General features: G+C 36.0%; 8 protein-coding genes across 8 annotated transcripts; 1 reads left to right on the top strand and 7 right to left on the bottom strand.

Moving 5' to 3' along the window:
- Positions 1-132: 132 nt before the first annotated feature.
- DCW1 (putative mannan endo-1,6-alpha-mannosidase) lies at positions 133-1686 on the bottom strand (the record flags this gene model as incomplete). The annotated part of the gene is made up of 1 exon (XM_020219655.1): positions 133-1686. Exon 1 carries the CDS (start codon positions 1474-1476, stop codon positions 133-135), a length of 1344 nt encoding a protein of 447 aa, XP_020073780.1. The 5' UTR covers positions 1477-1686.
- Positions 1687-1720: 34 nt separating this feature from the next.
- Positions 1721-3968, bottom strand: HYPBUDRAFT_237790 (uncharacterized protein). Its single transcript, XM_020223208.1, has one exon. It carries the CDS (start codon positions 3736-3738, stop codon positions 2095-2097), a length of 1644 nt encoding a protein of 547 aa, XP_020073781.1. The 5' UTR covers positions 3739-3968; the 3' UTR covers positions 1721-2094.
- Positions 3969-4602: 634 nt separating this feature from the next.
- HYPBUDRAFT_154306 (epsin) lies at positions 4603-6555 on the top strand. The gene has a single exon (XM_020222008.1). The coding sequence runs from the start codon at positions 4774-4776 to the stop codon at positions 6322-6324; it is 1551 nt and encodes a 516-aa protein (XP_020073782.1). The 5' UTR covers positions 4603-4773; the 3' UTR covers positions 6325-6555.
- A 45-nt stretch (positions 6556-6600) lies between these two features.
- On the bottom strand, positions 6601-9480 carry ESC4 (Esc4p). Its single transcript, XM_020219430.1, has one exon. It carries the CDS (start codon positions 9471-9473, stop codon positions 6636-6638), a length of 2838 nt encoding a protein of 945 aa, XP_020073783.1. The 5' UTR covers positions 9474-9480; the 3' UTR covers positions 6601-6635.
- Positions 9481-10016: 536 nt separating this feature from the next.
- On the bottom strand, positions 10017-11900 carry CLB2 (B-type cyclin; the record flags this gene model as incomplete). The annotated part of the gene is made up of 1 exon (XM_020219657.1): positions 10017-11900. Exon 1 carries the CDS (start codon positions 11538-11540, stop codon positions 10017-10019), a length of 1524 nt encoding a protein of 507 aa, XP_020073784.1. The 5' UTR covers positions 11541-11900.
- Positions 11901-13059: 1159 nt separating this feature from the next.
- On the bottom strand, positions 13060-14897 carry HYPBUDRAFT_154307 (uncharacterized protein). The gene has a single exon (XM_020222009.1). It carries the CDS (start codon positions 14801-14803, stop codon positions 13094-13096), a length of 1710 nt encoding a protein of 569 aa, XP_020073785.1. The 5' UTR covers positions 14804-14897; the 3' UTR covers positions 13060-13093.
- A 59-nt stretch (positions 14898-14956) lies between these two features.
- Positions 14957-20892, bottom strand: SRB9 (Srb9p). Its single transcript, XM_020223209.1, has one exon. It carries the CDS (start codon positions 20765-20767, stop codon positions 15020-15022), a length of 5748 nt encoding a protein of 1915 aa, XP_020073786.1. The 5' UTR covers positions 20768-20892; the 3' UTR covers positions 14957-15019.
- Positions 20893-21016: 124 nt separating this feature from the next.
- On the bottom strand, positions 21017-21703 carry HYPBUDRAFT_115744 (cyanamide hydratase; the record flags this gene model as incomplete). Its single annotated transcript, XM_020219144.1, has 1 exon — positions 21017-21703. The coding sequence occupies one exon, from the start codon at positions 21701-21703 to the stop codon at positions 21017-21019; it is 687 nt and encodes a 228-aa protein (XP_020073787.1).
- Between the last annotated feature and the right edge of the window lie 251 nt (positions 21704-21954).

Genomic DNA, 21954 nt, shown 5'->3' on the forward strand with positions numbered 1-21954 from the left:
TTTTTTGTTTTTTTAATCACGGACTTTTTTTTTTGCTTTGGGTGACGGATGTACGGGTCTACAGACAATATTTTGCAGTACGTTAATGAAACTATATAAGCTACTTTTATATTTAGTTGTGATAGAGAGGTCTTATATCACAAGCCAGACACCGGTACCAATCAAGGCCGAGCCGAGAATAGCGGTGATGATACCAGCACCAGCACGGTCACCAGCATCTAGCGATAAAGGAGTTGCATCGACGGCAGTAGTAGAATAACCGGAAGCAGGATCACCAATAGAAGAACCACCGGTGTTAGCAGTGTAAGGAGGATCGACATCACGGACTCTCAAGTTGGTCATAACCTCCAAAGCGCACATTTGTTCACCTAAACCATAGTAACCATCCCAAGAACCATTTGTCCAGGACAAACCACAGGTATGGCCGTCCAGCCCACCGGAACAAGAGGAGGCAGCAGCATTTGCGGAATCAACTAACCATGAGTGGATGATATCATAGGTTTGAGGAATTAAAACAGAAGTTAAACCCAAGAATCTTGAGAAAAACGCTTTAAAAGAACGTTGATCTTGATTACAATTATTTGAATTTTGACAGGCAGCTTCATACATGACGGAGTTATTAGCAAAGAAAACTTGAGCCCCGTTTAACAAGTTGAGTGAACGGTTCAACCATAAGACATCTTCAGTATAATTGTACAAGAAGGCACAACCAGATAATAATAAACCTTGATTGTAAGACCATTGGTATTTGGTGACTTTACTACAGTTATTATCAACTTTGACCCCATCATAAACAAACCACCAATCACCTTCAGAAAGAAGTCCAATTCCATACATCCAATCCCAAACTTTTTCTGCCCATTCAACGTAGGAATCATTACTAGTATAACGAGCTAAACGAGCAGCAATATTGAATAAACAGCCATTTGAAACGGAATTCTTATAGTCATAACCCGAGTTCCACTGGAAAATTTGCCATCTAAGACCACCATCACATTCCTTATGATCCCATCTAGCAGTCATGGTATTGAAAACTGCTTGAGCTAATGATAACCATGCCTTTTTCGGATTTTCAGGATTCGAGAAATTCTTTTCTGCTGCAGCCATCACGGCAATCCCCCAGAAACCTTGATCATCATTCCCTTCGGTAGTGGATTGATTTAAAGGAATATAATTATAATCATCACCAACTTGATATTCTAATGCCTGTTTAATCAAAGGCACTAAAGTATCATTTTTCATATAGTAAGTGTAATCAATAAGGGACCCCCAGGCTCCCCCGGCTTCCCACCAATAATATGGCCAACTAAACATACCAATGGTACCCCCGTATTTTTCTCCTTCATAATAATCAAGTAAACCTTTTGCAATCAACGCGGTGTTTTGCTCGATATTAGTAACATTATTAGTATCCAAAAACACTGCTTGTGTAAACGAAATAATCGTTGATAACGAAAGTATAAGGGAAAGTTTCATACTAATCCGATGTTATGAAAAAATGTCCCTGCTGAGTTCAAAATCTAATCAGGGATAAAAGTCTGCCAGATAAAAGATCAGGCCAAGCTTAACAATTCGAATCTGGAAAAATGGTAAGAATACCGCGGTCCGTGTTCTGATCTGGAGTTTCAAGCGAACGTCTAGTCTAACTATCGACTAAGCTTAGAAAAGTAATAGAAAGTAATATCAGACCTTTTGAAATGGTTGTTTGAGCCCGTTGAAGTTTTTTTTTTTTTTTTTTTTTTTTTTTTGTGTGTGCTCAGCTTGAAATAGGTGATTTTTCTTTTGAAGGAGGCTGCGATAAATACGTGTTTAAACCCTTGAAAAGCTTTAAAGTAGGAACTGAACGGTATACTTGAAGCTTAGAATGTAATCACGGTGCGGTGTTGGTCTTGGCTTTGGTCTGTAGTTCGCCATTGGAGGCTAGATAGAGCTTAAGTAGGTTTCTGTTGGCCGTCAAGAAGTTAGACACGCATGATTCTAATAATAACTTATACGGGAACAACAATTATGATACAAAGATACGGGGAAGATGGTGGTTTATCATGGTAGAAATACATCAAAATATATATATTGTACATGAGAGAAGAAGCAAAATCATTGATCGAAAACAGGATCGACTTCTTTTGATTCTTCCATTGGACGAAAGGAGGTTCCATCCTCCATTTTGGAAGGAAGATCAGAGGAGTCGGTTGGATTTTTTTGAAGTTCAGAGTTAGTTGTAATGATATCGTTCAAGTCAGCATTGACTAACTCTTCGTTTGATTTGATTGTCTCAAGAGTTTTTTCAAAAGTAGGGAAATCTTTTTTGAATTGGATCAAAGGAACTTTTTTAATGAAATCCCCAAATTGTTCATCATTTTTCAAATATTGGTATAGCTCAATAGCACTATCGGTATAGTTTAACTTATCATTACCAAGTATTAAAGAATTGATTTTCTTTAATAGATCAACTGAATAATCGATTTTTTGGAAATGAAATTTATGATTCAATTTAATAATCAATAAGTTGTTAGCAATATTGTAAATCATTGAAATGGAGGAAATATTTTTATCTTGATCGGAATCAGATTCTTTATAATTGGCTTTGATTGGATTAGTTGATTTATATTGATTCTTCTTAGTGTATTTATTGACTGTTGGTGATGTTGGAATATATTCATTAACATTCGTCTTTACTTGATTGAAAGTAACATTGTTAATTATACCCATAAGAGGATTCAAATAAATATTTCTCAATGAATCTAATAAGAATTCTCTGAAGATAGTTTCACTACTAATTGGTTTTTGATAATCCAAATGATCGATAAAACGGGGATTTAATTCACAAATGAAATTTAAATCATTTAAATCTTCCTGACCATTAAATTCAGCTATATGAGACATATATTCATTAAAGGATTCATAAACATTCTCTTTGGCAAAAGGGTTTTTAAAACATTCATGACATAATCGATAGACTTCATTAATTTCATCTTTTGGTTTAAGATCATCATCACATAATTCACAAATATACGGAGTATTCATTTTAATTCTTTTAATAGTGGCTTGTTGTTCACTGGTTGGATATTGACGCGGTTGATTACTCGTTTGAATTGATTGCGAAGATGAGCGATATTGATGTAATTCAGGATGGGGTCTTGTAGATATATGTCGAGGTAATCCATTCTTAACAATCTTATTCGGATTATGGTGATTGAAAGTAGAAGGAGTTGGTATTGAACCAGAATACGAATTCATTGTTGGAATTGAATTGCTCGAATTACCTCCGTTTGGTCCTTGATAGAGAGAAAATTGTTGTCCGGCTCCTCCTCGTTGTTGGTACATATCATGATTACCTGGAGATGATGATTGACGGAAATTAGTAGTTGATCCACCATTATTATTACTAGCAGAAGTAGTACCATTAGCACGATTAGGAATTGTGCTTCCTAGATTTGCCGATTCCAAAGTTATAGATGGAGTTCTACCTTCAGCAGCAGCAGCTCTTTCGAAAGCCTCCAACTCCTTTTTCAATTGTTCACTATAAAAAATATCTTCGTGGGCATTGGAATTCTGATTCTGTTCATAGAATTGTTTCAACCCATATCTCATGGTCTCTTCCGCCAATGGTTTTCTCAGCTTCTTCTTCGTACGTTCAATGATCCGACATTTGGCACATGTCTTATACTGTTGAACCTCAAACGGTTCATCGTCGAGTCTCTTTCTTTTACAACGACGACACCTTCTGCTATCAGCCATAATCAAATTACTCACTCACTTATAAAACTGGAAGTTCAGTTAAAATAAAATTAACAAATCTGAACAGGCTTGTAACTGGAAATGATACCTTTCAATCCTTAGCTATCGCCTTCCTTATCTTGTTGTATGGATAACCGTGATAAAAAAGGTATTTCCTTCTGTTTTGATTTTTCAATGGTTTTCCTGTTTTTTTTTTTTCTTTATGAGTTTTTTTGTCTGATTTTTTCTATGAGCTTTTCCTCGCTGGTTTTCTGCTAAAGCTTCTCGCTTTGGATTTTGCAACGATTCACTCGAGTTCAACTGAAGCTGTATGCTGCTTGGACTCCTGGGCTGTAGCAAGTGAAGAAGAAGAACTGTCAGAAGGTTCTGGTGGCAAGAAGTCTTAGAAAAAAAAATTAGTAAAATTGGCCGCTTACGTAATCGGGGGTGGTGGGAGAAAGAGGAAGAACCGGCCTACAAACTACAAACAGAGGTCTTGACAGAGGTGTAGCGGATGTGGTAGTAGATGTTGAGGTAGAAGGTGTGGCATATCTTGTAGTTCTACTGGTTTACGTTCTAGAGGTGGGATTTGAAGTTGAAAAAGTTGACTCGATGGTGCAATTACGTCTCGTCCTTGTGAGCCAACCAACAACCCCCAATGGCCGGGTTCAAGCTGACGGGTGGCCCCCTGCTTGAGCATCCGGTAAGTGGCAGGGGGACGGTCTGGGTAAAGCACAGAAGTATCCCTAGACAGAGCCAGTATCAGTAATGCCGGGTCACTTTTTTTTCCATTTGGTTGTTCAAAAAATGTATGCTCACCTGTTCAATTCTCCGGCTGTTTTTTTTTCTTTTAGTTAATTCCATCTTCTTTTCCAGAATTGCTAAGCTAATTTATAGGTTAAGACTGATTACTTTGGTATTTTAAGTGGTAACTCGGTGATTTATAGGGTATTTTGTTCAATTGGACATATCAGTGGGGAAACTTATTACAATCTTTTCGAGGCTTATCAGTTAAATTGATTGATATTGGTTTTAATTGGAAAATTAGATTAAAAGATGTCCAAATCGTTTGTTCGTTCTATAAAGAACGTTGCCAATGGGTACTCTTCGGTCCAGGTGTCTGTTAGAAATGCTACTTCGAATGATCCAACTGGACCAACTACTTATGATATGGAAGAAATTGCTTCTTATACTTATCAATCTCAAACTGATTTTTTGGAAATTATGGATATGTTGGATCGCAGATTGAATGATAAGGGTAAGAATTGGCGCCACGTTGCTAAGTCCTTGACTGTGTTGGATTATCTTATCAGATTTGGTTCAGAAAAATGTGTTCTCTGGTCAAAAGATAATTTATACATTATTAAAACTTTAAGAGAATTTATACATTTTGATGAAATGAATAATGATCAAGGTGCTTTAATTAGAGTTAAGGCTAAAGAATTGGTGGCTTTATTAAGAGATGATGAACGTCTAAAGCATGAACGTGAATTGGCTGCAAGATCTCAAAATGGTCATTTATCAAGAAATGAAAGTCCTTCAAGACGTCAAAATAGATCTCGTAGAAATACTGCAAGATCAAGAAGTGATCCTTACGATGACGATTTACAAAAAGCCTTGGAATTATCTAGATTAACTGCAGAACAAGAAAAGGCTCAAATACAACAACAACAACAACAATCAGACCCCGATTTAGAAGCTGCTTTGAAATTATCAATGGAAGAAGAAGAAATGAGAAAATTAAGACAAGAACAAAATAATAATCTTTTGGATTTAGATGATTATCCTCAACAGCAACAACAATATGCTCTTGTTCAACCTCAATATTATATGGCCACCGGGTTTGCTCAACAACCTCAACAATTTCAACAACAGTACGATATGTTTGGTAACCCTATACAGAATCCAATGGCAACTGGCCTCTATCAACCTCAACAACAACCCCAGTTCACTCAACAACCTCAATTTACTGGGTTCAACTATGGGCAACAACCACAACAACAGCAACAACTACAGTCTCAACAAGTTCAAGCTCCTCAACAAGAATTACAACCACTTAAAACCGGTTCAAATAACCCATTCGCTTTAAATTCATCTGCTTCTCCTGCTCCTCAACCTCAAGCCCAATCTTTAAATGATTTAGCTAATCAAGAAAGACAACTGCAACTGCAACCTTCTTTCTTCACTCAACCATCTGCATCTCAACCTCAACAACTGCAACTGCAACCTCTTAGTGCACAATTGACTTCATCTTCTAAGTTCAATGACTCTACTCACGCTGACTTGAATAACTTACTAGCTCAAGGTACAGGAATTGATACTTTTGGTAATACCGGGGCTACTAGAATTCCACATCAACATACTAAAACTCAAACCTTCATCAATTCAAGTGGTACTGGTTATCAACAGAAGACTGGAGATGATATCAGATTAAGTTCGAACGCCACCGGTAATCCATTCTTGAATACTGGTGTTGGCTATCAAAACCAACAACCTCAACAACCTCAAATTAACCCAGCGTACACTGGTTATGGATTTGGTAACGCTCAACCTCAGCAACAGCAGCAAAGACAGACGAACGATGGCCCTAGCTTGATAGATATTTAGCTCTTTTATTGCTACTTTGTATTTTTACATTTTACCTTCGTATTTTCTTTTTCTTCGATTTGTCTTAACTTGTCAACTAAAATCTCCCTTCTCTGTGAACTTCAATTTTATGTTCCTTTGTCATTATTATAACTATACTTTTAGTCGCTATCATATTTGCTTTTAGTTTTAATTCTATCTTTCCTGCTTTGATAATATTCTCCTTGATCCTATTAAAAATACAAAATTTACTCCTTATATTTAAGATAGTTTGTAGTTCTCAAAAAACACATTGGTCTTAAGTTCATTTATTACTATATAATTGTAAGCCCCTATAATCGATAGTCCTTAAGGTCTTCTAACTTCATTCTGAATATAGATTTAACACACCAATCCCATTCCACAATCATTATATTATCATCATTTTTCTTTATAGAACTTATCAACTTTGAATCCTTACTTTTATGTGCGACGAATATAACTTTACCATTGTCATTTTTTAACAACTGTTTGATCATGGATGCTGGTACCGACTTGAAACTTTTTGCTTCTTCTAGCCCATGGGTTTGGAGAATGCTGGTGATTAAATTCACTCCTCCGTTTAAATTGGTGGATAAGTTAAGTTTAATCCCTTTAAATAAACTACCCTTATTTTCGCTATTGAACAAGTCGGATAGTCCGTTCGTTTTTGTGTTTGCAATCCCAAGATCTTGGTTTATTTCTTTGAGTGGAATGACCTTATCTAATGCATAATCCGAAATATTATACTCTTTTGAGAGCTCATCCCAAGTTATCTCCTGCTCGTTAACTTTCTTCAAGGCTTTCACTAAATAATTAGGGTGGATAATACGTTCAGCTTGGCTTAAGCTTTTTAAGAACTTTTCGGTTCTTAATATACGGGGAGCAAATATAGTATTGATTTTATGTTTAGGTGAATAGTCGTTAACAATCTTGATTCCGGAATGAGAAAGCTTGACAACGTCAACGCGGTTGAGTACTAACTCCAGTTCACAACCAGTCATAATTGCAACTACTGACTGTGTTCTATCTGGACTTGATGGCTTCTTCTTTTTTACCGGTGGATGAGAAGTTTGTGAAGTCAAAGGCGAGGTGCTTCCATTGATTACATCTTCCTTGCTACTAACCTGGCTGCTTTCAGCACTTTCAGAAGCAGGTCTTTTCCTTGAAGATCCCTTGATTGCCTCTTCACGAGCTTCCAACTCTTTCATATAGGATTTCATCTTTCTTGAGCTCTTGGATAAAACTTTGTAGGCATTTAGATCTTCCATATCAGAATGCAACTTCAAAGCTGCCTTTTGTTTGGCTGATCTACCAACTCTGCCGCTGAATGCGTCGGAAATGCTTGGGGTAGCTGCTTGATCGCTACTTTCAAGGTTGCTTATATGAGCCTGATCCTCAATCTCGACACTTTTATCGAGGTCAATTTCTGGGGTAGCTGGAGTTGGTAACTTAGAAGCTTGGCTCTTGGATTGACTTTCATTGGAATCATGTTGTGATTTTTCAATTGATTCAGTGTTTTCAGGTTCTCCTTCGTCCTCTTCATCATCCTCTTCATCATTAAAGTCCACTAGTTCTTGATCTTCTTCTTGCACATCAGGTTGTATTTCTTGATCATTCTCGCGTTCTGTGTCTGTTTGTTTCTGGCTGATGGTATTTCTTGTTAAAGTAGGAGATTCATCTTCACTCATACTATCATCAACGTTTGTTCCTTCGCTATTCAATTTACTAGAACCAATAGAAGGGTCGAGGTACCATTTTTGTAAAGCTAGGTGATTGAGTTTAGTTTTACCCAACAATGATTCAGTTCCAGCTCGTCCACTGGCCTTGCTACCGAAATATTGGAAGCGAGGTAAATTAGAATCAATGTATGACCAAGAGGAGTAGCATTCTTCTAGCCAAAGATGATTAGCGACTTCCACAATAGGTTTATTATCAAGATTCTTCCACTTATTTTTTGCACTTTCGTATTTTTTTCCATCGGGTTTTGCAACAATTAAAAAATCATTTTCACGGGTTAAAGTTTTCGTAAAGTCACCTCCTAATAAGGTTATTAATTTAGTTAAGTAAAAACGAGCATCACCAGAATAGTTGGTTACTGATATTTTTTTGTTTTTAAACTCAGCTAGAGGGTCTTTAGGGAATGGATAGTGTAATAAATTTGAATTTTGGGGTAGGATCCAAGTATTAGTAAGTAAGACATGATACATCCATTGTAAATTGGCAACCACGATTCTATTTGAAAGACAGCATTTTTTATATTCATCACCCGAACGATATTTACCTATATAAATATCAATATCCTTCACATTAAAAGTCGAAACTGTGTGCCCACCATTGGACTCGACTAGTTGAGAGAAACAATTTGACATTCTTTCCGAAAGATTATAATCCGAAGAGAAATAAAAAGTCTTGTCTTTGAAAAAATCTGTAGTTTTACCTTCTATATTAGGCAAGCAGTCATCATTAATCAATTTGTTATTTTGATCCGACTCAGGAATAAGCGAATACATTGGTTTCTTCTCCTGATGTACTTTTGGATTAGATAAAAGATACGGTTCTTCACTTAACTTTTTGCCTTGTTTTAAACAATCATTAATCCAATGAGGTAGAACTATTTTGATGTCAATAGAGTCATCACTATTTGACAGTTGATTTGCACTTGATGCGATTATACATTTAACGTTAGTTAGATCCAATGCGATCAAATGAGTAGTATGTTTGGTTAAATCATCCATATATTGACCACCAAAAGCTCTCACCCCACCGTAAATCACTTCCTTGTCGCCAGCTGGTAAATTATCTGCAATACAAACAAAGCAATCTTTTAAAAAGTTTTTAGGATCAGGATTGTAAGATTTAAGATTCAAAATCTTGTTTTGTTCTATACTATGGGAGATCCAGGAAGCTGTTGTGACCGGAATCATAAGAAGCTGAGCAGCGTGGTATTCGATGAACTCCACGGTGTCTGAAACTATGTGGTTTATTGGTTGATCTAAATCTTTATCGAGATAGTTAACGTCAGTATCTGACTGGTTTTTGAAATACACTTTAGAGACGTGTTGAGATAGTAATTGCCTCTCGGTTTCCTTTGCATCTTCAGCAGTGAACGTATCAGACGTCACTAATAGCACCACCAATCCTTTGAACATAGTTGTGGATCTGTCAGTGTCTTGATAAAAGATGTTTATTGATGTTTTTCTGAAAGAAAAAAAAAACATCAAAACACTACGCGTTAGCTTCATTTTTTCGTTCTTTGCAGCGCACAAACTACTCATATAAATATAAAACTGTGAAAATTATAAATCTAAATAAATGAACGTAGCGAAGAAGCAAAGAATAAAATATATAATCAACAATCAAAAAGGATATACAAACATCGTATTGGTCAACTTTTTTTTTTAAATTTTTTTTTTTTGATTTGGATAAGTTTTTTTTTTGTCTTTTTTTTTTTTTTGGGATTAAAAAAGAATTTTTTTAAGTTCTTCAGTTTGATCTTTTATTGATTTGGTTTCTTGTGAATTAGATAGACCTAATTGGAAAGATTAATGTACAGGGAAAGAAGAAGTAGAAAGAAAGCAAAAAAAGAAGGGGAAAGCAAAAAAAAAGAACAAAATAAAAACAAAACATCATGAAAAGGTCATTAATGAAGTAAACTTTAAAAGAAGAAAAAACAAATTCATAAGTAACAGAGATTATTTTGGAATTCTATCAGTAATTAAGTTTGGATCGAATAAATCTCTTTCTTCACTTATGAATTTACGAGCCCAACCACGACAAACAATACTTGCCTTCATAAATTTTCTAGTAGCGTATTTTTTGAAAAATTCATCATGCTCGACTGGGGCAATTAAATATTCCATAATTAAATTTATACATTCTTTCATATCAGAAACTTTATAACCACCAGAGTAATGAATTAAGTTACCGTTCCAAACTGGATCTTTACCTAATATTAATCTAGCAATATACATTGCTGAAGCTGAACATAAGGACGGTAACATTCCAATGAATTTATAATCCATAATTGTTATTTCTAAAAGATATTTACCTAAAGTTCTTGATTGAACATCATAATCATCAGCTTTAGAGATTCTTCTTAAGAAATTCATTGGATTTGGATAATTCAATTCAAAATCTAGTATGGTAAGAATATATTTTTCAGCTTGTAAAATTTCATCTTCAGTATAAGAACCATCAGTGAAATAAGCATAATTTTTAACTGAAGGAGAGAAAACTTCTTCATATTTAGCAGCAATGAAAAGAGAACCAGTTGCTAATAATTGTAATTTATCAATTTGAACCACTTCTAATGACATAAATCTATCCATTATATTAATTGCAAGAAATAAAGTTTCTGGTAAAAGACGAAATCTTTGATGCATTTCAACCAACCAATCAACTAAAATTGATCTCATTCTGGGTTTTAATTGAGTTTGTTTATATAAATAATCTGCATCTGGTAAAGTTTTATATTCTAATTCATTTAAATAAGGAAATATATCATTAACATATTCACTAACCATTAGAGGGTCATCGAAATCTTCTTCATCCAAATCCTGCCATTCATAATCAATACGTTTTGATTTTTTAAATTTATTTGAATTATTTAATTCGTTTGTTGTATGAAGTTTTTCAACCAAATTCGAAGAAGATTCCGTGGCTTGTCTTTTTCTATTTGGAACTAATAAATTATTTTTTTTAGATGCAGAAATATTAGATGCTGTAGTTTGAGAAGGTTGTAACATTATTTTAGAATCATCATTTTCTTTATCAAAATCAGTGGAAGATCTTTTATTATTTGATTTTGAAGGAATCTTAGAAACTTTATTATTGGAATTGGATGAGGATGAAGTTTGTTGGGTTAAAGGAGCCAAGTCTCCAGCCAAGGGACGTCTTTTGGTAGTGGTTGATGAAGTTACTTGGACTGGAGGAGCTAGAGTTTCTTGTTGATCTAATTTTTTATCAGAATCTTTCGAATCTTTTGAATTAGTAATTGATTTGGAGCCACTAACTCCAAATTGGTTTGAAACGTCAGCTAAATGAGGACGGGTCGAGTTAGTAGAAACAATCACGTCTTCTGAGTTTTTAACCGTATCCGATTCAGGTTTATGATTATGGTGAAGTTTTAATTTTTTCTGTTCTAGTTGTTGACGCTGACTAGCTAAGGATTTAGATCGAGTTAGTCTATATTCATTTTCGTTGTTTATGGATGACATGATGGAATGCTAGAGATGAAGCAAGGATGCAGGGTTTAATTCATAAGATATAAGGAGCCGGATGTTGTTGTCGTTGTTGTCGTTGTTGTTGTCGTTGTTGTTGTTGTTGTTGTTGTTGTTGTTGTTGTTGTTGTTGTTGTTGTTGTTGTTTTAGTTGATGATGTTGATGTAAATGTTAATGCTGTTGACTCAACGAATAAATCAGGGAGAAGCGCAAGAAGAGCAGTGGAGCCAGTACCAGTACTAGTATGAATAGAAGATGTATAGTTGTTGAAAAGAGTACAACAGAAGATATAACAAAAGATATAAGATACAACAGAGGATAAAACAACTTGTTTTTTTTCTAATGAAAAAAAAAAAAAAAATAAAAATAAAATTCTAATAATAAGAGTAATAGGTTTGAAACTCCAAAAAAGCACCCGGTATAGGAAAGCTTAAAGATAGCTGGATCTAGTAATAAAAGAAACAGTAAATAGTAGGAATTGGAAAGGCAGTTATTGCTGTTAGCGCAGTTTCAGTATTGGTGTTAGTGTATTGAACACCAGAAAGGACTGGAGGATTAAATTGATGGGATTGGTGTTTGTGGAAAGTTAGTCAGATTGGAACACACACTCGCCATACAGACTCCCTCAATATGATATGAAACTGATTGTTATTGTTTTGTTTACTCCTTAATAGAGTCCTTTAATTTGTGTTTATTGAAGTTAATTCGCTTGCTTGAATGGAATTTGGTGTTGTTGATTTTGATTTTTTTGGTTCGCGTATTTACTTTTATTTTATTTAGGCAATTGCCATACAACTATGATATAATCCTATGGTATTATGCTGATCCATATGAGGTATGATAATATATATGATAATATATATGATATATGATAATATCTATGATAATATCTATGATGGGCAGTAATTCATGTACAGTAATACATACGTGATGAATGCTCAAATAAAGTTTGTACTCGTACATTACCATACCAACACCAAAACAACACGTCCTTACAGGCATCCCATTGGAGGTTCCCAAGTCAACTGGCCATAGAATGGTCTTTATGGTTCTCGTGATCTCGCTGGTTGATCAATGAATGCCACAATTACACGAATTGCTTCATTTCTACACAAAGGTCCATCGCGATTTTGTTTTTGTATCTTATCTACTCATCTACTCTACTCATTCTACTCATCTACTCTACCCATGTACCCTGATCATATGTACCCTGATCACAGTCATGCTGATCTGCTGATCTGCTCATCTCAGCTCATCGAGTTAAGCGATCTTTCCGTATATCTTGCAGTCTAGGTTTGAAGAGATGTGGTTCAGTATACAGTGGTATGGCCATATAAACAGCAGCAGGAATATATTAAGGTATGCAGTGGTACGCACATACAGCGATATACTGGTATAGTAGCACATGTTAGTAGTGTATGTTAGTAGTTTGTTGGTATGGTAGTATGTTGTTAGTATGTTGGGGGTACATGGTGGAAATTGGGTGCAAATTTTGATGCAAATTTTGATGCAAATGCGCAAATTACGTATTTATTATACTCATTATATATTAAACAGTATTATTCCATCTATATTGACCCATTAACGTTTGGGTACCTTCTTTTCGGCCTTCCTCAGTCACATCCTCGTATTCGTCCTCTTGTGGTCCTCCCACTGAGGTGGAACTACTCAATATTTTGCGACTCCGGCCCACTCGTCTGGGTCTTCTCTTCAACCTCCTGTTTTCTCGTTGTAACCTATTCAAGGCCTCCATTGCAATTGCACAGGTCTCACACCGGGGTCTTTCCCCGGTGCTTGTACTCTCATTGGTGAAATCTAAACTGTCAACCGTCTCGTCCCCCAAATCTCGTTTATCACATTGACAATACACCATTACGTCTTTACTCCTGTTACTTTTCAGTCTTGATGTTTCAGCCACCGGCTTCACGCTTGAGGAGCTCGGCGGTGCCGACTTCTCATTGAGCAACTTATCAAGACTATCTCGAATCCCAATCAATAGTTGAATCATCTTATTTTGTTCTCCTTCTTTTGGAGTTTCTATTCTCGGGTCAGTCTCTTCATTCTTCAATTGCTCAAACGCTTGTTCAAACACTTCCAACATTTTCATTTTGCCAGGTTCTGTTTTTTTCTCTTCTTTAATCTCCGTTTCTACGGGTTCCTTTTTATTATTGGAAATTGTATCCATCAATTTTCTGACCAATTCTTCAACCATCCCTTCTTTTTCAATAGCATCATTCTTCAATGGCTCCTGTCTCTTTTCTTCTGCTTCTGCTGTAGGCTTGGTCTTCTTCTGTTCTTCATATAGTCCTTTGTATTTTATTAACTTTTCTCTCAATAATTCATTCTCTTTAACTAATTGGGAATTCTCATTGCTATTCCGGTTGGTTTCTTCAAGTCTCTTCTTCATTAACCCCCGTTCTCTTTCCATAATCATTTCTCTTTCTTGATGCACCTTGGACATATTATTTATCCGATTCTGATTATCCCTCAATTTTTCTTGTTGCTTTTCACTTTTTTGCTTTAATATCAATATTTCTTCTTGCAATGCTTGGTTTCTCCTTCTCATTTCATCTCTTTCCTTAACCACCTCGAGGTTTTCTCTCCGATGTTCTTCGGTCAGTTTAACTGCTTTGGCAACTGCAGAATTCAACATCTTTTCATATTTTTCAAATTCTCGATTCCCAGTTATTGAAACCGGTAATGATTGTATAGCTTTATGGGTTTGTTCTAAAAGTTTTTCATCGTCAAAATCCTCTTCTTCATCTTTACTAATCAGCTCTTCGAAATTGGGCATAACATCCCCTTTACCAATTGAAAGTAGTCTCTGTACATCTTGATCAAATGGCTCTTTGTTCTTACTCTTCTGTTCGGGTCGTTCTTCTCGGCTCCTGAATCTTATCGGACTCGGAATAGATATAGAATCTGTTGGTGATTCTATTATGCCTCTATTCAAATCTATACTATTATCTCGACTCAAGTCAAGCAGTAAATCATCTATTCTCAATAATCGATCAATATCCGGGTCGATATACAATCCTCCCATCAAATTATCACGGTCCTCTTCTCCAAACACAGTAATGTCATCTATCATACTATTCCCACTATATTGTCGCTTCTTCAAATGCGGTGATGGGTTATTACTATCTGCTCGTGTCTTACCAGAAGTACTTCGTGAATGCAGAATAGGTTGTTCTTTGGTCCGGGCTTGTTGTCCCCTCAAGTACCCATCAATAATGTCCTGGGTATTCGTGAAGTCCATTGCCAACATACACTCTAATATCAATCCTGGGCTAACCTTCAATGGTATTGAAAAGATGGTTATTGGTGATTTTTTATTGAAACATCAAATCTCAAGGTAAACAACACGCATTTTCAGTCCACAGAAAAAAAAAAAAGATCAAAAAAAAATTTTACACGCGACTGAGACTTACAAACCGATATTAAAGATGCAAAATTCGTATATTTGAAGAATGCTTTACTCTTCCACCGATACATGGATCAAGTAATCTAAGGACTTACCGACGGCATTGATGTGCCAGGGCACTAACAGAACCGCGTCCTTATGATCTACTTCCTGTTGATCGAAATTATCTGTAGTAACGTCTACTTTTGTAGATGAAGTAGACGTTTGGATTTCAGTTAAGCCCAAAATATCATTCAATGATATTAATTTTTTATATTGCTCCAACATTATCTTCATGATCGCGTCAAGTTTCCAGAAATTGGAACAACTGAGTATAGTGGTTTCATAGACTAGATATTTTTTAACAGAACCACCATCACCAACTTCTTCTGAATCATTTCCACACTCTTTCAACAAATATCCGATCTTCATTCCTAGTTTTGAAGGGGAAGTAAATGACGGTAAGGCTGTACGGGGGATCACTGCTGTTATGTCGCTATTACGATCATGTAAAACAACATCCGATTCATTGAATATGATTCCTGGTCCATTGGCACTATTAACACCTGCTCCAACAGTGCTATGTCCATTGGTAGTAACATTGTTGGCCGTCCCAGAAGCTCCAGTACCTACCAAGTCTTGTGGCGATAAAAAGTTACCGGGGGCGTTCAAGAATTGTTGTGGAGAATGGAAATTAATGCCTCCATTATGAGATGGTGACGTTATCATGGTGGCACCAGTAGTTGTAGGACTAGAATTACTTGAAGGAGGAAAGTTGTTGAAATTCTTGAAAAAATCCGGAGCTGAGCCTGGTGCTGAAGGTGTAGTAGCACTTCCCATACCAGTAGGTGCTGCATTCTTTTGTCCCCCAGAGACAATATTGGATGATGGATTTTGTTGGCCCTGTTGTTGTTGGTTTAGTCCGGTCAACAAACCCGATGCCGATGAAGGTTGTGCTTGTCCAGCTACAGTATTACCAGAACTGTTCAGACCAGTTGTACTGTTAGAGCTTCCTGCTATTGTAGCGGCAGCCGTACTCAATCCAACGTTGTTGTTACTGGATGCATTGCTAGCATCATCTTGTACAAGATCATTATCATCTGGACTGACGTCACGGTTCGAAGTGAAGTCAACATTGAATAAAACCCTAGGAGTCCTGTTGACTGACAAAACAATCAATGAAACATCTTTATATTTCATACTAAGTCTCTTCCAATGAACCAATTCGTCATCGGGAATAACGTTATTAATTCTTGTTAAGACCAAGAATTTCTTACCACCTAAACCACTTGTCTTTTTGATTATTTCGGCATTCAAAGTCTTGAATAATTCATTAGAAATATTCCAAATCTCATCTATAACCTCACCCATTTCATAAATATCTTTAGTATGTTTCTTATTATTAGTAGGCGAACAGTACCAAGATTTGACATGAGTGGTAACACCAAACGGATCAGACCATGCTGCTGAAACCCAGTTTTTATCCACAGTTCTTTCATAAGCCAAATGTAAAAATATATCGTCATTATATGCCAAACTTGTACTTTCCTTCCCACCATTAGACAAAAATTTGAATTGAAGCTTGCTAGGAGGGGATTTCACTAAGTTTGTGAATAACGACTTAGTTAATTGTTTATTCGTCAATGATTTTAATCCCAGGAAAGGGTCGGGGCATTTGTTATACAAAGTCATGGATATTCTACTAAGTTTATAGTTAGATAAGTACCTGACTGATTTTTGATTGGCAACTTGTTTAAAGATGAAAGAAGCTGGAATAACATGTGTAAAAATTTCAACTAAAGGTAATTGATATTGATTCAAAAATAACTTGAAGTTACGGCATATCTTCGATATTTGTAACATGGAGTTAACATTATCATCAAAGTCAACAAAAAATAGTAATAATGGACGATCAAATTCGAAACTATTGGTTTTGTTTATTAAGTCTAGTTTTATCAACTCTACCAAAGACGTCAACCGTTTATTGATCTTCTTATAAACGTCAGTGTATGACGATGTAACACTATCTTCTCCTTTGTTCATCAATAACAATCCATCATTAATACTTTCAAAATCCTGTTTGGAATCAAGGCTTTGTAGGTTCAATTTAGTTATATTCCCGAAATGTCCCTCATTATAGTTATAAATTAATGAGTTTAAAAACTCGGAATTACAATTATTTTCTTCTTGACCTCTTTCCGAAATTAATAAGACCTGGAAATTCTTGGGCCCATTGAGTGGGCTGTAATTCAAATATCCCCAGAATCTGAGACCAACGCTATTTAAGTTGATGATCTCGTCGTTGTTTTTGAGGACCCTAGCTTTATTATCCAATAACTGGAAAAGATGGTCTTCATCATTCTTTATGTATGAATTTACTTTATTAAAGCTTTCAATTATCTCTTTATAATGACGATAATTTTCTTCGTTCCGTTGATTAACTGTGTAAAATGAATCCCATTTAATTGAATTTAATTTCTTCAACTGTGACTTCGGATTGAGGATGTCATCATTCGCAATATCATCTAAGAAGCTGAGTTGATTGGTGAGTTCATCCTGTACTGTACTATCTTGAGGATCCTGTGGACTAATTTCGTTTATGAATTCATTCAAACTTACTTTATAACATAATGGAAATAGTTTGAAGAATTTGGATTCAAATTGAGATATTGGTACACCAATATCTACGGAGCTAAATGTATCATTTTCGGTAAGCTTAGATGCATTTGAGGGCAAACTCAATCTTAAATTCGATTCATATTTATTTAATCCCAAGTCAAACACTAAATTCAGGCCAAGCCATTTAAGAAATTCGTCTAAATGATTGACTTTCACTACCAATTCATTATTCTGATTTATCTCGAAATCATTCTCTTCTTCATCAACATCCATATTAAAGTCGGATGTCACGGTTGAAATATTCATGGATCCACTTATATTGTTTAAAAGAAACAAACTTGGTATTGAAACCACATTTATCCCTCTTAATATCAAAGGTAAGCAGTTAGACGATTCAGAAATTCCGACAGTCTTAGACGGTGAAGACACGGCAGGAGTGTTACCAGTGCTTACTGGGGACTGGTCTTTCTTAGAGTCATCATCAGGTGAAAACGACTCATGACCTTGAAAGTCATCTTGAAATACCGGAGCAGAAGGAGGAGGTTGTAAGTGTTTGTTATCAAAAATACTGGATGGAGATCCTGTTACCATCTGGTTGTTATCAACAAAGCTTGAATTCATTCCAAGCGGAGAATCAAATTTGGAACCAGTATTATATTTTGCAGCTTGACCCAATGGAGAGAAAAATCCACCTGTATTGGTTAAAGTTGATGGGTTGAGTTGCTTTTGAGTTGTATCCAAATTATTTCCTTGATTCGATGATCCTTGATCGTTATCAGTATTGAGCTTCAAAGGTGGGGAGTTCTGTTCCTTTGAGTGATCAGCAACCTTGTTTTGATTAATGTCTTCATCTTCATCACTTTCTTCATCATCGTCATCTTCTTCTTCATCATCGTCACTTTGATCGCTAGGATCATCATCATCTGCAATTGCATTTTCATTATCTTCATTACTGACAATTCCACGATCTTGATTTTCTGAGCGAATTATGCCCAACCCTCTTTCATTCAGAATATCAAAACTATGACCACGATCTTCTTTTTTAGCTGGATATTCGTACCCACTGACACTTGTTGCTCGTAACTTTCTCTTTTTTGATTCACTATCAGAACCAGCTGATAATTCTTTATCGACATAAAATTTCCCTCCCTTCCCGTATTTTGTATCTATATTGCTTTTAATTATTGGGTTGAATAAAAGAGGAGAAAAGACCGACTTATTGTCAATTTCGGGAGCACCTGAAGGGGTCCATGAACTTCCAATATGACCTAGATGGTTGTTATAGAAGTTTAAGTTCTTCAGGTCATTGAAACTATTTTTTTGATCAGGAATAGTTCCCGAAGATTGAGGTGCCGAAGAGGGTATTATTGGGGTTGGCACAATGGGCAATGGGGCACCTGGATCATCGTATACTTGAGGAGTTTGAGTTTTTAAATAACGTAATGGAGCTATGGTCATTTGATCTTTTGGAATATCAATATAAGTGCTATTAGAAGCTGAAGTAGATGATCTTGGTTTAGGTTCCTTAAACTCTTTCTCGACATCCTTTTCTGGATCTTTCTTGCTTTCATCTTGCTGTGTTTCATAAAATAAGTCAAGCTCTTTCGTAGAATCTTTATCTGCTTGTATAGGTTTGTTTTCTTCGTCAACCTCAATTGGTTGAGATGATGGTTGCAGGTCAAAGTTATTGTCGAATTGAGGCTCAACTGGCTTTGCTGCTTGTGACTGATCTTCATCACTACTATCATCCCCAAATAGATCGTCCAATTGATCTTCCTCCTTGGCTTGATTTTCTTGTTCTTCTTGATTTTCTTCGATCATTTGATCACCTTCGTTCAAATGATTACCTTTTTGATCTTGATGAGTGTCTTTCGTTTCATTTTGGAAAAAATTCATTGACTCGTTAGGTGCCATGGATATATCGAAAATATCATTCATCATGCTATTAGTCATGTCTAGGTGATCTTCATTTTTAACAGTGCTGCCAGTTTCATTATTTGTCGGTCCAGTAGAATTTGGACCAGTTGAAAGAGCGCTAGCACTTGGGGCAGTAAAGTTATTTGATGATGATTTGGATTGGTGAGTTGAAATGCTAAAGTCCATAAAGTCAGATATAAGACCTAAGGGGTCAATGTCAGAAGAGGAGCTTCTGAATGGTTGATTTTGAGAAAGGTGGTTTTGATTATCATATACTTGCTTTTCAATATAACCGAATTGCAAAAGACATAATTTCCAAGGCCAAAGAATGAATTTTTTATTGTCAACCAGATGAACGAACTTGGAGATATTTGAAGTTTGGTTGTTAAGATGCTGCAAATTTGGAATAAGTTTAACCCATAAGAATTTTTCATTTGATAAGTCTACTCCAGTACTTAATCTGATCAACTTGATCAAGTTTTCACAATTTTTAGGAGGATTATAAGTAAAACTTTGTTTTTTATTCACATTGTCGTATAAATGACATCTAATCCCGGAAGGGATCAAATAAATGATAAAATTTGAGTCTAGAGCCATCGGATCATTATGATCGACTATTGAAGAGTTGAATAGCGAAAGATTACGCTTTGTCGATATTGATAATAATAAGTCACCATTAGGTAATAAGATTGGATCTATATGAATGATTGAATTGGATAAATTTTGATTGACGACTGCATGATTACCAAATAAGTGAGCAACGTTATTCAATGACAAATTATATAAGACTAGTTTTTTAATAGCCTTCAAAAAACTCAAACTAGCGTATGCAAGGTATTCATCTTTACGATCAATTGATTTGGAGTTTGGATTCGATAAATAATCCACTGGAACGTTATTGCAGAATTTAACTTCTAAACGAGGGTATTCTTTGGATAGATCCCACGGAGGGGTATAGTTGGTGTTATGCTGCTGACTCTGTTGCACCGGTTCTTGATTTTGTTCATTTTGTTGATCGTCTTCATTTTTCCACTCCTGATCTCCATTTGAATCCGCTGTATCATTTTCATACGTAAGAACAAACTGGTACAAGCATTTATTGTAGTAAGTGACTAACACACGAGGGTGATCGTACCTTATTGACAATTCCAACTCTAGTAAAGATTGATCATTTAGCTCGGTGGATGCTTTTTGGCCATACACCGTGTATGACACATTTGATAGATGTCCCAACTTATAAAAATTGGTTAGTATGCGGGATGCATTGAGACTTTCCGTCAACATTTCAAACACTGGTCTCTATTTCTGAAGGAGGTAATGTACCCGTTGGAGTTCTCCCGTTGTATTTGCTTAGAACGAGCCTGGTTGAAACTGGCGGCTAATGACAATTCGACTTTTTTTAATGGGATCTTTTAGATCTGTGAGCATGAAAAAAAAAACGCTTACACTAAAGTTAACTATAACTTATAATTTATATAGTTTATAATTTATAATTTATATAACTTATAAGTTATAATTTATATACTATACATGTTACAATTTCTGGTAGTTGAACTTATTGGCCAATACATCATCTCTGAAGTCGTTCACACCTAGCGCACTGGTATGACCCCAGGGTTTCTCTTTATTCTCTTTATCGATTGCCAGGGCAAAACAAGATAACCAACCTTCTCTGGAGTATTTTTTATTGATGGCGTCGAGAGTGTCGATATGAATAAGATGGGTGTTTAGCCCCACGTTATCCAATATAGTGGCAATCTGCAAAATCAGACCAAGACTGGTAATGAAACCAGAATCACCCAAATCCTGGTGTCTGATGATGGCTTCAGCCACTGCATCGGCGTAGGGCTTGTCCCCCTTGGTTTGTTTCAAGATAAGTTCTCTGGATATAATTCCGCCGTAGAACTCAAAGGACATTTGAGTTGCCAGCATGTTTTTCTCGGTAGTAGCAATATCGTGGAGTAGACTAGTCACGAATACAACCTCTGGTTCAAGCTCCCAATCAGGGAACTGGTCCTTGATTATGGCCACGCTGTACTGGAATACCCGAAGCGAATGGAGCAAAACCGGGGGAGGTAATTCTTCCGTGACATAATCCAAGACAAACTTGGCCAACGGTGTTGAAGGAAGACCCACCACTGGCTGGCTGGTGGGAGGTCTGAAAGCTTCAGTGGCTACTTTGACGTTTCTTGGAATTTTGGTGAATCCGTATTTCGACATTTTGTTTCAACTGTCAATTGTCAATTGTCAATTGTCTTGCTAGGGGGTTCAATTGTCAATTGTCTTGCTAGGGGTTCAATTGTCAATTGTCTTGCTAGGGGGTTCAATTGTCAATTGTCTTGCTAGGGGGTTCAAATGGGAAATGGATATAGTCTTATAAATACATTTTCGGAAGAGCAAGAAACGCCTATGAAAGGAGAATTGCTAGATATACGGTGTTTAGGATGTGGGGTGAAGCGGTAAAATCTCTT

Source organism: Hyphopichia burtonii (genome assembly GCF_001661395.1).
Source record: "Hyphopichia burtonii NRRL Y-1933 unplaced genomic scaffold HYPBUscaffold_10, whole genome shotgun sequence".
In the NCBI taxonomy this organism is placed as follows: domain Eukaryota; kingdom Fungi; phylum Ascomycota; class Pichiomycetes; order Serinales; family Debaryomycetaceae; genus Hyphopichia; species Hyphopichia burtonii.

What these genes read in the sequence shown, in the direction of transcription:
- HYPBUDRAFT_237790 (XM_020223208.1), bottom strand. Translation starts at nt 3,738, where the DNA reads ATGGCTGATAGCAGAAGGTGTCGTCGTTGTAAAAGAAAGAGACTCGAC.
- HYPBUDRAFT_154306 (XM_020222008.1), top strand. Translation starts at nt 4,774, where the DNA reads ATGTCCAAATCGTTTGTTCGTTCTATAAAGAACGTTGCCAATGGGTAC.
- ESC4 (XM_020219430.1), bottom strand. Translation starts at nt 9,473, where the DNA reads ATGTTCAAAGGATTGGTGGTGCTATTAGTGACGTCTGATACGTTCACT.
- HYPBUDRAFT_154307 (XM_020222009.1), bottom strand. Translation starts at nt 14,803, where the DNA reads ATGGACTTCACGAATACCCAGGACATTATTGATGGGTACTTGAGGGGA.
- SRB9 (XM_020223209.1), bottom strand. Translation starts at nt 20,767, where the DNA reads ATGTTGACGGAAAGTCTCAATGCATCCCGCATACTAACCAATTTTTAT.